Source organism: Myotis daubentonii, chromosome 10, assembly GCF_963259705.1.
Source record: "Myotis daubentonii chromosome 10, mMyoDau2.1, whole genome shotgun sequence".
Classification (NCBI taxonomy): domain Eukaryota; kingdom Metazoa; phylum Chordata; class Mammalia; order Chiroptera; family Vespertilionidae; genus Myotis; species Myotis daubentonii.
Genome location: NC_081849.1, coordinates 32043798 through 32059439, shown reverse-complemented (window position 1 = coordinate 32059439; position 15642 = coordinate 32043798). Strand labels below are relative to the sequence as shown.

Here is a 15642-nt window from a genome sequence, read left to right as displayed (position 1 = left end):
GGTAATAAATTCCCTGTTCCTGGGAGCACTCAAGCAGAGCGACATGATCTCTCAGACCTCTGTCCTCGATGGGAGGCTGCCCTAGATGGCCCCTGAGATCCCCTCAGAGCCATCCGGTTTCTTCCTTCCTTTGATGAGACAGTTCTGGGCATGAAGTGGTGGGTGTGTGGAGTAGCCCCCGGGAGTCCTGTGGGGACACCATTGTAGGATTGTAGGCAGTGCTGAGTGCTGCCTTCACTGCATCTACCTTGGCAGTGGCCTTCCCTGACTCCAGTCCAGCAGGGGGAGTGCCCACGTGTTTTCTGCCGGGAGTGTCCCTGTGGGTTCCCACCTCCAGGTTGCGTGCAGATAGTCACCAGTTAGAAGAGAGTGGGCAAACTGGCACTCATTCATTCGACACCCATTCATCACAAGCCTGTATGTGCCAGGCATGCTGGAGGCCCTGAGACATACCAGTGTGCCAGGCAGAAGACAGTCCCTGCGGGGACCGAGTATATCACCCCTCCCAAGAGTGGTGGCGTTTTAATCCTGGGTAACGGGCCGAAACAAAGGAGGAGGCCCTCATGGTGCAATCCTGGTCCTGGTGACGGGCTGGGTCCTCGGGGAGTAGGAGTCGTTACTAGTAAGTGTGCCGCAGCCGGTCCCACTCGGCTCCACAGGGAGACAAATGGTTTGGTCAGCAGAGTCCAGTGACTTTTGTTTTTTAAAATGTGTGTGTTTATTCCTTATTCCAAGAGCTAATTGTTGGGCATAAAACCCATATTTTTGATGTTTGAAGAGCCTATAATGCGAGCAGTAGTCAGATAAATGAGCCATTCAGCTGAGAATCCAGCTCCATGTCAAGTGGGCCCACAGGACGCAACGCTTCACCTGCAGAGCTCACTTCCCCAAGTTTATTTTTAATTCTTGCTTTTCTGGATTGATGTGAACTGACCCTGGCAGCTTATTGGCTTAGCAAAGCTCAGCCCAGAGGCCCAGGTAGTGAGAATAAAATACTCTGAGGCGCCACATATATGCTGGTTGGCGTGGTCCATTCCCAGGAGGACCATCTCTTTGCAGGTCACCTCTCCCTCTGCCGAGACAGAATTGCTCCGCAGGGACCCAAAGCGGAGGGGGACTCGGGGCATTAATTGCTAAAAATTGCAAGTGCTCAAGTGCTGCACTTGATTAAGCCCGGTGGCCCAGAAACACACCCGCACGTTCTTCCTGCTCTTCAACCCGCCTCCCACTTGACCATCCCCGCTGGATGCACACAAGACATCACTATGCAAATTTACAGGCTCCGGGACAGCCAGGGGCCCCAAGGGGACAGTGGGTCAGGAGGTGAAGCAGGAAGCTCTCTCTGGACCTCGGGGAACAGAGCCCGAACAAGAATCAAGAAGACGAAATAGTGCTGCGAATCTTATAGAGGACAGAGAAGAGAAATCCAGGAAGTGGGGCCAGAGGAAAAGGGAGAAGAAAAAGAAGAAGAGGCAGGGATCCACAAGGCCTGGGGGTGTGGCTGCCACTGCCAAGGCCCCTGGGAGCAGTTCAAAGTCAAAGTGGGTCAGTTTCCGCAGTGGTCAGGTGGGCATGGGTTTTAACAGTCCCTGACAATGTGGAAGAGTGGATCCCTGGGTGGTGGCAGAGGGAGCCCTTGGCCCTGAGCAGCACACATTCACAGCACAGATGGCCACAGAGAGGACAGTCTACCTTCCTGCAGGTGTCCCCAAGGAGAGAATGGGCAGATGACCTGGATCGCAAAGGCTGTTGTGTGTGTCTAATAACCACATGGGCAGTGGACAACTGGGCTCTGCCCCCTGATCCAGATTGACTGGTCACCCCTCTTTGGGGACACTTGAGTTGTCTCCTGATGGGGCACAGAAGTGCCCTGCACCCTGTCTTCCTTCTTCCTTCCCGGAGTGGGTGCTGTGGTAGCAGGGCCACCTATGGTAACTTCCAAGATGGAGGTCCTGGTACACACACCGGGAGGCCGCTCTTGCAGGCCGTCAAGACTTCTCTGCGCTGCTATTCGGTGTTGGGATGCCAGGGAAGGGTGAGAGAGTCTACTTCTCTGGGGGCAGACACTTCCAGAATGAAGGACAGGAAGTGGGCCCGTTGGACACATTCCAAGGGCCCCCACTGAGGCCCCTGTTCCTGCAGCGAGGATAGCACAGTTTGCTCTCGGCTCCCAGGGAAGCCGCATCAGGGGAGTTGCTTTGATCACAATACTTGGACGTGGCCCCTCGATTGGCATCTACACTAAGGGCTTATCGGGGGAGCTGTGGTCCAGACACAGCTCCTTGCCTAGAAGATCTGGCCTGGCGGGTGCCTGCTGGATGTGATAGGGCCCCCGAGTGCATGAGTACCCTGAGAGAAGGCTCTGGTGGCCATCTCCATCTGCCTTGTAAGTGACCTTCCATCCACTCCAGAGCTCTCCCTAGCTTCCCACCCTGGAGAAAGTTGTTTAAGGAGGCCAGACAGTTTTAGGGTTATGGGCAACACACTTCTAAAAACACCCAGGATTTGGGTAATTTCTTCATCACTTTATCTCTCACTCAATAATGTGAGAGTGGCATGCTTATTTTTGGAATCATTTTGAGGCTGTTTTCATTTATTAACAGCAGGTAGATCACTGCAGAACATCAGTACGTTAACTATCAGGAGAAACAGTTACTTGCTACATACATCACAACTGAGAGAGACGGGGTGGGTGTTAGGGCCTGGCTGATCGCAGGGCGGGCCACGGACCAGCAGCTGCCACATCACCTGGGAGCTTGCTAGGGATGCAGACTCTCAGGCCCCGCCCCACACCTATGAGTCAGCACCTGCGGGTAACAAGCTCCCCCCATTAAACTTGGAGAAGCTCCACCTCCGTCTGGTGCTGCCGTCTGTGGCCCTGCCCGTGTCCCAGTTCTTGTCTTGTTTTATAGTTTGGCTCTAGGGCTGCAAGTTGTCCTTTGCTCCTACATCTTTCCTTGTGCCTCATTGATCTGTGTTCTGCTGAGCGGTTAGGATCTGTAGGGAAGGGATGCGTCAGATGAACCTCTACTGCCCCGTGTGGCTGGGGAGCACCTGAATGTATCCTCCTAGATGTGTGACAGCAAGACCCGAGCAGACCTAGGCAGGAACCCTTCCCAGTAGGGAAACCCATTTCCAGTTCTTCACTCAAAGTCAACTATGCCCCACTCCCTGTGTGGACATGATCCTGAAAATTTGCCCTGGGTGGGATCCAAAGTGGGAGACATTTTTCCCCCAGAGTGAGGATAAGTTTCTGTTAAGCTACTTGCATTTTTTCCACGAATCCTCCCCCTGCTACAAAGGATGTGTATTTATGAAACAGCTAGTTGGAGGCAAATGGCTCTTTATTTTTTCTTTTAATGTAGCCACAGAATATGCTATTTTCCTTTGAGATCCCCTGGCTGCTTCAAGGAACAAATCCTCAACCTTGCTCACATGAGCAGCATGAGCTAATCAGCTGAAATACCCAGCATGGAACGCCCTTTTATCCTTATGAGAAAAAGAGTGAGTTCATTTTAATTAGATATTTGTAATGGTTACAAAGCAACTCTTCAAGAGAAATTTTCAGAATTTGGCCTTCCTTCTAAGGCATAACTATGTTCAAATTACCCTAAAGAGAGGCTATCTATCAATCTAGCCCAATTTGTGATAAATTTACAACTGGGCTCTGCACAGATTTATAACAACAATTAAGCGGAAGGAAAATGGGTCATAAATTTTTGGCTGGCACAGTCCGGCACCGACGAGAAAAAAGAGAATGGTTTAGATCAAAAGTCGATAATTTCCACATAAAGTGCTAACGCTATAGCAAAAACAATTTATATGGAAAGTTGTTTTCTCTCTCTCATCCTTTTCAAAATTAGATATTGGAGAACACAATGAAGCATCCACATCACAAAGGTCTTATTAAATCACTGGTGTGCTTTCCTAATGTTACGCGTGGCACAAGTGCTACAAATCTTCCCCTTCTCAACTCGAATTTAATGAACGTACCTCCTCTTCAATATGACGAAGAAGCCACGGAGAAAAGAGAGAGCTCTCCAAGAGATTGGGTGACTCGAGAAAGAAGGTTTTAAGCCGCAGTTTGATGGGGAATGAGAGGAAGGAAAGCCAGACAAAAGTCCAAAGCCAGACGATTCGGAAGAAAACAAAGGCAGCTTAATGAAGCAGCCTGGAGGCGTGAAGGGAAAGTGGGTTATAACTGTACTATAAACTGAAACAGGCACCTGTGCCCTCAAAGGAGAAAGGCAGTCAAGGTCACTCGGGCCAAACAGGTGGTGAGAGATAGGGTGGCACTGGGCAGAATGTTCGAGCTGTAAGGCATGTAGTATAAGAGAATCCTCGGTAGTGAAGGAAGACCTTTGAGTATCGTTACATGTGCCAGAAATTCCATTCTGCTCAAGGTACAGCCCCTGAATCACTGCCTTTCACCTCTGACAATTTCACACCTTGACTGGGACAGGATGCAACGAGGCCAGCTGTCTGCCCGGGCTTCTTTCTAACCAGCAGGGAAGCGGCGACTGGCTCCGGTATGAAACGCCGCATCCTTTGCGGGACGTTCACGAGAGCAGATCATTTACAAGCACAAACAGCGGGCAGCACTAAGCGCTGTTGGACTTGTACCGCTGCCTTTGGAAAGTTAGTTTTTGAAAGTTCAGAGGAAGGTGGGCATGACTGCACAACAAGAAATTTGAAAGCGGGAGCTTCTATCAGGGAGCCACGGATTCTATGTACACGGAGGACGCACTGTTTTCTGGCGACTTGGCATTCATTCCCCCCACTTCCAGTAACAGAGGTTTGGGGATCCACTGGAAATCGGAAGGACACCACCTTCAGCGATGGAGCAGGGACTCAGGTGTAAGCCAACCAAAGGGTCATATTCTTGGCCGCGGTGATTGGTTGGGGCCTGGGCTTGGGACCCAGTCTGTCAGGGAGATGCCACGATACTCTCCCTGAGATTTCCAGGAAAGAGACTCTTGCTGTTTCGTGCTGGACCCGAATCTGCTCTCTTCTACCCCTGAGCCTCGGCCTCTGAGGGGAGGAGAGGGAGCCATCAGCCTAGAGCAGTGATGGCGAGCCTATGACACACGTGTCAGAGGTGACACACGAACTTATTTTTTTGGTTGATTTTTTTTTGTTAAATGGCATTTAAATATATAAAATAAATATCAAAAATATAAGTCTTTGTTTTACTATGGTTACAAATATCAAAAAATTCCTATATGTGACACGGCACCAGAGTTAAGTTAGGGTTTTTCAAAATGCTGACACGCCGAGCTCATAAGGTTCGCCATCACTGGCCTAGAGAGGATGTGTTCCCCGTCCCGCGCCAAGGAAGGGGTCTCGGATGGAACCACTCCGCAGAGCGGGGCAGCAGCCTGAGCCGGTGTGCCATTCTCCAGGGGGTCGCCGGCTGATGTAGCAGAATTGCCCATTTGCCCTCTCTGCCCAGGTGAGCACAAGAAAAGTAACTGGGGAGAGATGTCAGGGCAGAGAGCGGGGACATGGGAGCAGCCACAGTGGGTGTGCCTCCTGTGGGCCACGTGGGCACTGAGGAAGCACCAAAGCCGTTCAAGAGGCCTGACTGCCACCAGGAGACCCCCTCCCCCCACCAAGAAGCTGGGGGCAGGAGCTGCAGTGGGGGCTGGAGCGCCCTCCCCCATCAGGGATGGTATAGCGAGGAGGTCCCAGGAGCCCTGTGCATAACCGGCATCCTCTCCATGCCAGAGGCCCCTGCAGTTCGGCACGGAGAGGAGCCCCAGTTAAGCAGGATTTGGGGATCTGTTCGATGGCCCCAACCCTGGGAGGAGAAGGGGCCCACAAGGGGCAAGGGGTGGGGCGAGGAGGAAGGGTGGAAGAAGAGACACCCTCCCTCCTCAGGGCAGCTTCCTCAGGCCACAGGTCAGCCTGAGCTAGAGGGTGGAAGCGGGTTGACTTGGATCTGAGACTGAAGTTGTAAGCTGTACCGGAGTGGTTTAAGACCTTTTAATGCCTAAAAGTGACCAGAAGCTTTTGAGATCTGTCTGAGGTGTCATCAAGGAAAGAGGAAGAAGATTCATGAAAGCACTTTGAAAAGAAATAATTGGGGAAAACACAATATGGTTCCATGTTGGTACCTCTTAGTTCAGACTGTTGCACATACTGGCTACACAGGTGTCGTGAGACCCCTGGGGGAGTCCTGTCTGAGAATGGAGTGCGCCCAGAGTAGACTGAGAGATGGGGAGAGAGAACACCCAGGGTCCCAGCGGCAGTGTGTGAACCCCTGAACCTCCCCAGACTTTTAAAAAATACCTTTTTATTGACTTCAGAGAGGAAGGGAGAGGGAGAGAGAGAAACATCAATGATGAGAGAGAGTCAATGATGGGCTGCCTCCTGCACGCCCCCTACTGGGTATCAAGTCCACAACCCAGGCATGTGCCAGGCCACGAATCAAACCAGTGACCTCTTGGTGTATGGGACGGCGCTCAATCCATTGAGCCACACCAGCCAGGCCAGATTCTTTGATATGTGGGTCAATAAGCCCCCTGAGCCAATCTGCTTTGAGTTTTCTAACTGTCAACAGAAAAAATCCTAACTGACACAGGGCACATATGTACTCTTTTTTTTTGGAAAGAGGGACAGAAGTTTCATGAGATGCACCTAGGGTGTTGCTGTAAAAGAATATGACTCAGGGAAAAGACACTGTGGAGGTCAAATCCAGCGATCTCATTGACATACAAGGGAAGGCCATCTACTGAGGCGTGTGGCGCTTACAGGGACATCATGGAAAAGCCAGGCCAGGCCATCCTTGGGTAGCCGCTGGAGCCGAGTCTGGCATTAACTGGCACTCCAGAAATATTTGTTGAATGCAAACCAGCAGGAAATTATAACAAGTCATTCTTGACATGCTAATTTTCAGGAAAATATCTAATGTGTGAACATATATAATCTGCACTTCCATATCCTGACAGATGGTCTGTATTAACAAAACTGATTATCGGAAGGAGGAGAAGAAAGAAGGAAGAACAAGGAGAAAAAAAAAAAAAAGAGATCTTACAAATGTTTATTGAGTGCATACCATGTGGGAGGCTATACTACTAGTAGCACCATTGTGACGACCAAATTTAATTGTTTAAAAAGACACACTGTATTCCTATTTCTTAGAGATAGTCCCAACTGTTACCTAGAGAAAGAAAAGGGCCTGGGGGGTTGTACGACTGGGGTCGGGCTTTGGGCGCTGTTTCTTCTTAGAATTGGGATTTGGACCCTGAGAGTCTTAGCTGTCTACTCGAGGTGTAACTAGGAACCGCCTACATCCAAATCTCCCGGGCTGTTCATTTTAAAATGCAGACTCCTGGGCATTGACCAGACTTCATGGAATCAGAACCCCTGAGGGAGGGGCCTGGAACCTGCGTTCCAGACACTCCTCCCAGATGGTTTCCTGTTTGCGAAAGTTTCAGAACTTTACCTCCTAGAGTGTTTCTTTGCCCGTGGGCCCTCCGTGCCCGGCAGCCTCTGGACAGCCTGGTGGGAGGTGGTCCTCTGGGGAAAGAAGCCCCCAGGCTAGGCTGGGGGGATTTGAAAGAGCCAGGGTTTAACGCGACAATGCCATCCTACTTGAGGTCGTGGTCAGTGAAGGCCATGTCGGAGGTGGGGGGTTGTGTTTGTGAGGGCCGTGGACGGGAAGCCTGTGGGACACTCCCTGTGGCCTCCTGGGAGAGGGACACAACCAGATGTGGTTATGATGGTGCTGGGGGGCCAGGCTCCTGGAGCCCATGCTCTCTGCTTCACACCACACCGTCTAGACTTGATTATTTGCTGCCTTCGATTGCCCTGGAGGGTTTTATTTGGAAGGAAGATATTATTTTAATAGACATAACTTCTTATTTTTCTTTTTTCCCTATTTTTTTTGTTTTTGTTTTTATTTTCAATTAGTGATTAAATTCCCTGAAGGTAAGGAGCGTGACTTCTACCTGTGTAACCCACTGCCATATCTGCCAACGGCTGGCCACTCGCCAGATGCTTTAGTTCAACCTTTCTTTGGTTTACTGAAGGCCAGTCTTCACTGCCTTCCTGGGATAACAACCAGAACTTCCTCTGGGAGGTGCTCTCCCAAGTTCTCAGTCATAGAACTTGATGATTGACTCTGGGGGTGCAATTAATTGCTTCAAGCCCGTCTGTACCCCAGTCCCCCACAGTAGTTGCTTCAAGAATGGGCAGTGACCTACACATTCCCATCAGAGTGAACCTCACGTCTCTTGCCGAAAAGCTGGGGCCACATACACTCTTTGCTCCATTGATTATGAGCAAGGAAGCCAGTAGTGCAGACGTTGTTGGCAGGCTGCTTGGAGCACAACTGAGAATGAGGCCGTACTCCGGAGGCACAGCCAACAACGGGAGACCTGGGGGCTGCGCATGTCACTGAGGCCTTTATAAAGATGTGCCTGTAGCCACATCTATTCCTGAGTTGTCCAGTTTTCTGTCCTAATAAGCCCCGCCCCCCTTTTAAATCAGTTTCATTTGGGGTTTTGTTACCTGCCAGCAAATACATCCCGATAGATGTGCCCTTCAGTGTGTTATTTCTCTTGCAGCATGTACCCCAGTCATCTTTGATTCCTCCTCCTCCCCCCTCCTCAATTAAAAAAGTCACACAATTATCAATAAAGTAGGAGCCGAGAGGTGGCGGGAGTGGGTAGCAGGGTGATTTGGATTCATGACTTGTTGAGACTCCATGCCCAAAGAATATCGATTAATGGATCAATGTCAACCTGGAGGGAAGCCCTGTCCTGTTCAACATTTTAATCAATGACTCGGATGAAATAGGAGACATGCTTAGCAAGTCTCAGATGACACAGAGCTGGAGGAATTGCTAATATGACAGATGGCAGAATCAAGATTCAAAATTATTTTGACTGACTTGAGCAATAATAAGAATAAATATAAACGCTTGCATCTAGGCTTTAAAAAAATCAATTATAAAAGCAGTGGATTGGAAAGGTCCGGCTTGGCACTTGTCATAACATCATGGAACTTTAGGCTGACCATAGCTCATGACGAGCCAAAACTTGAAGCAATTAGTAACACAGGTAATGCATTGGAGAAGAAAGGCTAACCTTGCATTTAGTTCCCCAGTGGGATAAAGAAGCAGAATTTTCTGGGAAACAGTTTTCAGCTCAATATATGAAAAAAATTCTAATAGTTCCAATAACAGAATGGGCCACCTCCCAAAACTGTGAATGCAGTAATTACATCAGAATGTAGTAGAAAGGCTTCTAAGATGGTGGTCCTCCTTTTAAAGCACATATTTTAACAATGGTTTTCTTTAACAACTCATAAGTCAGAGCAATACACACATAAGCATCCAGAAAAAAAAAAAAAAGGCATCATAAAGTAGCCTAACTCAGCGCCCTTGAACATGTGCTTCAAGTCCAGCAAGGAGGGGCCTCCTCTCGAAGGAAGAACCAGAGTCTGGACTCGGCACTACCAGGCCCCATTTCACCTGACTCCATTTACAGACCTGCTCTTCTGTGTTCGCCCAGCCTGCGTTACGCCCACTCCTGCCTTCACACCTGCCCCCCTGAGCGTGGCACCTCTATAGCCAGAACACCGCGAACAACACCTTCTGCCGCACCCCTGACCTTTGACCCTGACCAACGGAGGACTTGGCAGCCAGGCCTGGTTTCATGGATGGCCCCAAACAGGGAAGGCACGCGCACAATTTTTCTTTTTCTTGTTTTTTCTTCTGTTGTTCTGAGCACTACATCTTACTTGCTAACTCCGAGAGATGGAGAACGTGGGCAGTGGCCCTATTTCATCTTATAAACATAGGATGTGATGTTAGCAAGGCAGTTAACAAAAATAAGTTTCTCCTCCACGAACACACAATTGTGTGGATTTCACATGGGCCCCTGGACCCCCTGGACCCAACTTGTACTCACATATTTCTCGTTAAACCGGTCCACCTCTCTCAGAAGCCTCTCCTGGCAATCGGGGTTGGTGGCCAGTAGGTAGGTGGCGAAGGAGAGAGTGTTGGTGACGATCTCGTAGCCAGCGATGAGAAAGAGGAAGGCCTGGCCCACGACCTCATCCACGGTCAGAGGCTTGGACGGGCGTCTGGGCTGGTGTTTCTCCGAAGGATTCGCCGAGCATTCATCGGAGAAGACTTGTGTGACGATGTCAAAGCCCTCCACGCCCACGGAGGCGGCAGAGTGGCGGGCGTCCAGGACCATTTGGAGGAAGTCTCTCCGCCTCTAAGGGACGACAGAAGAAATGCACATTATGGCCCAGGGCCGCATAAGTGGGGTTTCTTGGGGCACAAGACAGGACGTGGACATGCAGCTTTAGGACAGAACAAGGGCTCTCGCTGCAGGATGACCTGAGGCGGCGAGAGCCCCCTGAATGTCCCTCCGTCTGCACTGGTCCACATACTGGGGCAGCCAAGAGCAGGCCGTGCTGCAGTCAAAAAGATGAGGCCGTCTGCCTATCTGGGCTGATCAGAAAGATGTGAAGCCACTCTGGTGAGTGAACAAAGCACGTTGCGGAAGGATTTGTAAAAACAGTCCATGTACAAGGCACCTAAGTGCATCTATTTGTCCTTGCAGAGCAAATCTCTAGCAACATCCATACTCAACAGTTCCCAGTGAGCTGGAGGAGATGGGAGAACCAGGGGGCTTTTAGTACTTTACTCATGTTTGTACTATTCATTGGCTGGTTGGTTTTCTAACAATAAAACAAATACAACATCATGTAGATTTAAGCCCAAGTATGTGCTCCATTGTTCACTCACACCAAGTTCAGGGCTTCTCTGATGGCCATGTTTTTCTCACCAGCAGGAAGTTAACAGAACCTGGAGGCGGGGTGGGGTGGGGGGTGGGAGGCGAGTAACTAGCTTTGGTGAAGCTTGTCTTCAAAGTCTCCGGCCTGAGTTCTGCATCTCCTAGCCTAGCCTCCTCATCTCGGGCTCCTTTTTCCCCTCAGTAATCAGTAGCCCATTTAAGTGGTTAGAGCTGTCTTGCCATTTTCCCTTATCTTCTTTATAGTTTTACTATCACTAATTGTAACCATAGAAGTGCTTACATATGTCCTTAGCCTTGACTGAGTGTATCCCTGGCACATCCCTTCTCTGAAAAGCTCTTTAATGTGATGAGTGGCAAACAATAGGTTACTCTTTCCAGATGTTTATAGAATTAAACAGCAAAAGGAGAGTATCAGAACCACCACCAACACATTCTAATTTTAAAGTACGTTGCTTGTTGTAGAATTTCCTCAGTTTATTATTGGCTTCTGGGTTTCTATTGCCTGAATAATCTGTGTTACACACATGAGTACTTAACTCCATCCTTAAAGATGGCTGTTATTTCCCGTGTGGCTGCTTTCTTCCTCCTATAAAAATAGGAGTGTCTCCAGGGCAGGACCCTGCACCCCCACCTCAGTTTTGGTGTGGTGCGGAGTGCATGCTAGGCACGCAACACACACAGCTCCATAAATAAAAATGCAGCGCGTTGAATGCATTCTGAGGAAGGCTGTGCTGGATTTGCTGACAATGACATGCTGTTTGGAGCAGCCACCTTGGATCATGAGACCTTTGCAGCTCTTCTGCTTCCCAGGTTTGTGACCTTGGAAGGTGTCTGCTGAGATACCAACAGGCCTCACAGCGAGGCCTGGGTGTCAAGAACCTGGAGACCAAAGAGGCAGGGCCTCAGTGTCCGGCCAGCCCGCTCGGGTTGGAACAGTGGAGAGAATAGCAAAGGGCCAGCCCAGTTGGCTGCCTCTTTCTACCCTGGCCCTGCTCATTCTGCTTTCCCAATGGCATCCTCAAGGGATGGCTTACCCCAGCTTCCTTCCTGCTGCTTGGTCAACACCTGGATGGCTGTGGTGGCCCCCCTGCTAGCTCTGGTCCCGTGGGGCCAAGGTGGGGGCATAACGGCATGCATGGCAGGTGATCCCCTCTGCTACCTCAGCTCCTGGATGCCGGCCTGGGACCCCAGAATATCCGCAGGCCTCTCAGCGGGCGTGTCTGAAACTCCTCGGCCTGTGATACAGTTGTGGTCCCTGAGGCTTGCTTGTGGCTTTGCTGGAGTGGGGTGAGGCGATGAGAGGAGGGGGCGCACAAGCACATCCACACTATTGGAGTTTCCCAGGGGCAGACGCAGCTGGCATCCTTTCCTTGCCATCCCGCCGAGGCAGGCTGCTAGAGGGCTTTCGAGCCTTCTACAAATCAGTCTTAACCTCCAGCTACGGAGGCCAGAAAGGGCTGCTCTCTGGGGCCCCGGCCTGGAGAGGGGCATTAGCGCAGATGGCTTGCTTTTATTTGCACTGCATCACCAGGCTATTCGAACACTGCCCATTTAGGACCCGAACACTGCTGGTTTATGGTTATATCCAAGAAAAATACGCACCCTGATAGATGTAGGTGTCTAATCCACCCATCGGCTAGAGCTTAGAAAAATATTTACCTTTTAACATCTGTGCCGCATTTTCCACTGCGCAAACACACATCTGCTTGATGGAATGTCTGCAGAGTTCAGATGGGTTTAAAGTGAGTTTTCTTAGTAACCGTATAGCCCTGTCTTGACAGGGGCAGTCCTGGATTTGTGGTTGGGAGGTTTTTCCTCAGATCAACTCATTGTTTGAAACAAATAGCTCTCGAGTTTATAAAAGGAAAAGCTCGAGGCAATCCCAGTAATTGGATCTTTAATAACCCTCGCCTCTTCGTAAGCCGCTCGGGTGCCAGTTTGAGAATCTCGGCCTGACTCAGCCGGTGGGCTCCAGGCTGCGTTGGGGCAGGGGTGTGGGTGTGTGACCAAATGCTCACTCACACCCACACCTTTCTAGCAGCACTGAGGTTTGAAAATGGGGCTTTCCCCCCCTCTCCTGCCCCAGGCCCCAGCCTCACTCCCGAGAAACCGGACCCTGGCTGAGCGCCCTGTCTCTTTAGGCTGCAGAGCCTGGCCGGGGGTGCCCGTTAGATCATCCTCCGCACACCTGCCAGGGCATCAAGTTGAGATCATGGTGGTGTGGGCCCAGGGGCGATGAGCTTGTCTACACCTTCCCCACCTTCTGGACCTGGATACCTTGGCTGCCCAGTCTCCAGAGGACACAGCTGGGCGGGGCGAGGCTGCTGCTCCCCGAGCCAGCTCCGCGCATCCAGCCTGCCCCCCATTTCATCCTCCACTAAGGCTGCCACCATTGGGCCTCACTCCCTTTTCCTTGTCAATCCTCTGAGCCACCCGGCCTTTGAGGAAACCCCTTGAAAGCAACATTGTGCCCAAGTCAATTTTGTATAAGACATTTTGCCTTGTTTTTTTCCCCTCTTTTAAGCAACTTTCTTGAAGGTAACAGGCCCCTTAAAGCATAGCGTTGCATATGCAACCAGCATATCCAACATTGAAATTATTTTCCCTAACATTAAAAATTCCTACTTCCATTCTCAGCCAAGTTCGAGGAACACATATTTTACTCAGTTCCTACTTTGTGCCGAGTGTGGTGCAAGTCTGTGAGGAGGAAAGACATCTTGGGTCTCCGATGAAGCAGGAGAGGGCCCAGCCACAGGCTATGTAGGGGCATTCTGGGAGCCGGAAGGGCGTGTGGGGCTGCTGGGGGCTGCCTACCTCCTCTCTAACATGCTCATGCTGCTCATGCTGTAAAACCTCGTTCTTGCCATTTTTTTTTTCAATGTAAAGAACATGCTGATGAAAAGCACATTTATCTGGAGAATTCTTTTGGGGGCAGCTCTGACCTGTGCGAGGGGTGATGCTTGAAATAGGTGGTGAGATTGGGGGGCAGCTTTAATGCTACTGACCTCGGAGTGTGGACGGATTGTCTGGGCCTCTCCCCACAGTGCCTCCCGCCTGCTCTCTCTCTCCTTGTTTGCTCCTCCTTGACCTTTCTCCTTTCTTCCTACCGCCCCTGGAAAGCTCTGGGTGGGAGCCCCATGCAGGACAGCAGGGTGCCGTGGGTGGGGCAGGGAGGGGAGAGAGAAAAAAGAGACCACGAACGATGCCAAATTAGGTTCCATTCCGTTCCGAAGCTGTGTCCTATTAAAGCACGTTACCTCTTCTGCTGCTTGCTGGTCCCGCAAGGCAATCACATTTCTAATGAGTTTGTTAAAAAAGCTGTTCAGTTCATCTCGCTTCTTATTGGGCAGAATCCGGGCCAGCGGGACCATTATGGATGGAAATGATACTTGAAAGAGAAAAACAAAAATGGCACTGAAAGGGGGGGCGATAATAAACCAAGGCTGTTAGAGGCCTGTTGCCAGGAAGCAAGCCCCGGCCTTGAATTAGAGTCGCTTGAAGGCCCGTCTTCCCCTCTGAACTGCCGCTCCTCGCTCCTCGCTCCTGGCTCCTCGGGGAGGGGCCGCGTCTCATTCCACCCCTGGACTCCTCGCCGCTCCTTGCACATTGATAAACACTCATACGCCTGAATCCCCCCTTCCGTCTTCCCCTCCAGAAGTCAATCTCATGCCTCGAAATTAATTTTCCAGGCCCTAGATGTGAGGGCCCACGCTCTTTGTATTTCATCAAGAAAGAACAGAGTGCAGGCCATGTTTCAAGTCTTAGCAAGTGGGAGAAGCGGATCTACTTTCTCAGCTTTCTGGCCATGTGCATCCCCCGCCCCCACTGGATAATTGTCCCCAGAGCTACCACTTGAATCGTCCCTAAGTGTTGCCGCCACAGCTGCTGGCAAGGATGCTGGCCCCACCCCCTGTGGGCGCCTCCCCTGTGTGTCATGTGCAGCCTGAGCCATTGCTGCCATGCCCTTGGGACAGGGCTACCTGGGTCAGGGATGCTTATCACCTCTTGGGTGGTGACAGGGAACTCGGCTCGGTTTAGCTCCTCGGCGTTCACAGTGGGCCTACTGTGCACGGGCATTGTGCGGAAGCCGGGCTAGGGAGGGCAGTTCTGGACCCGAATGCTCTGCCCATTTTCAAGAACCAGAGCCTGAACCAGAGACACGGCAGGGAGACGGGCTCCGAGTGGCAGAGAGCTGAGCGGCAACAGCGTGGGACCATGGGACCATCTCCCTGTGGTTGATGGCAAGAGGGGCCAACTCAGCTGGAGCAGCTCCCTGAGGTGCAGGCGTGGGGGGCAAAGGAGGACGATGCTTGAACCCTTTGAACTCCTCCTACAATGTCAGTGCAGAGCAGATGCAGAGCAATGTCCATAGACATTGACTCAGAAATGGAAATGAAGCTGACCGAGGAATGAATAGAATTTACCAGCCCTGCAAATGGTTAGAAATGATGGCAATAATTAATAACAATGAGCTCAACACTTCGGTGCTCTTGTGAAAGCAAGAAGATACTGGAATTGGCCAGAGGGTAAAAACTCACTTCTAAAAGTAAAGTAAACTGACGGTCTCCGTGGCGTTAGGTCACCTGCACGCCACCTGTCACATATGATCTAGTTTGCTGTGCGTTGGGCCTCAGGCAGAGAAGTCTTCTGCAGAGGATTTTGCTGGCGGGGAGAAATATGCCCGGGAAAGGCTTTGGGTTCCAGCATCGGCTTTGCCTTTCTAAGCCTCAGCTTTCCCATCTATAAAATGGGGATGAGAACACCTCTCTTACAGGATGAATTCAAGCCCTTCCTGAGGCAATGCATGCAACACACTCCGCAGAGGGCTCGGCTGCCGTTCCCCCGGTGGCTGGCGGTGGTGAGAGAG

At 50.9% G+C, this 15642-nt stretch overlaps 1 protein-coding gene across 2 annotated transcripts in view; it reads right to left on the bottom strand.

Moving 5' to 3' along the window:
- Window positions 1-15642, bottom strand: part of TBXAS1 (thromboxane A synthase 1) — a 156840-nt gene that overhangs the window by 31207 nt on the left and 109991 nt on the right. For both annotated transcript variants that reach the window (XM_059711959.1, XM_059711960.1), the window contains 2 exons: window positions 14033-14163; window positions 9918-10229 (listed from right to left, as the gene is read on the bottom strand). In XM_059711959.1, the coding sequence (XP_059567942.1) occupies window positions 9918-10229; window positions 14033-14163 (443 nt within the window). The remainder of the gene's footprint in view (window positions 1-9917; window positions 10230-14032; window positions 14164-15642) is intronic.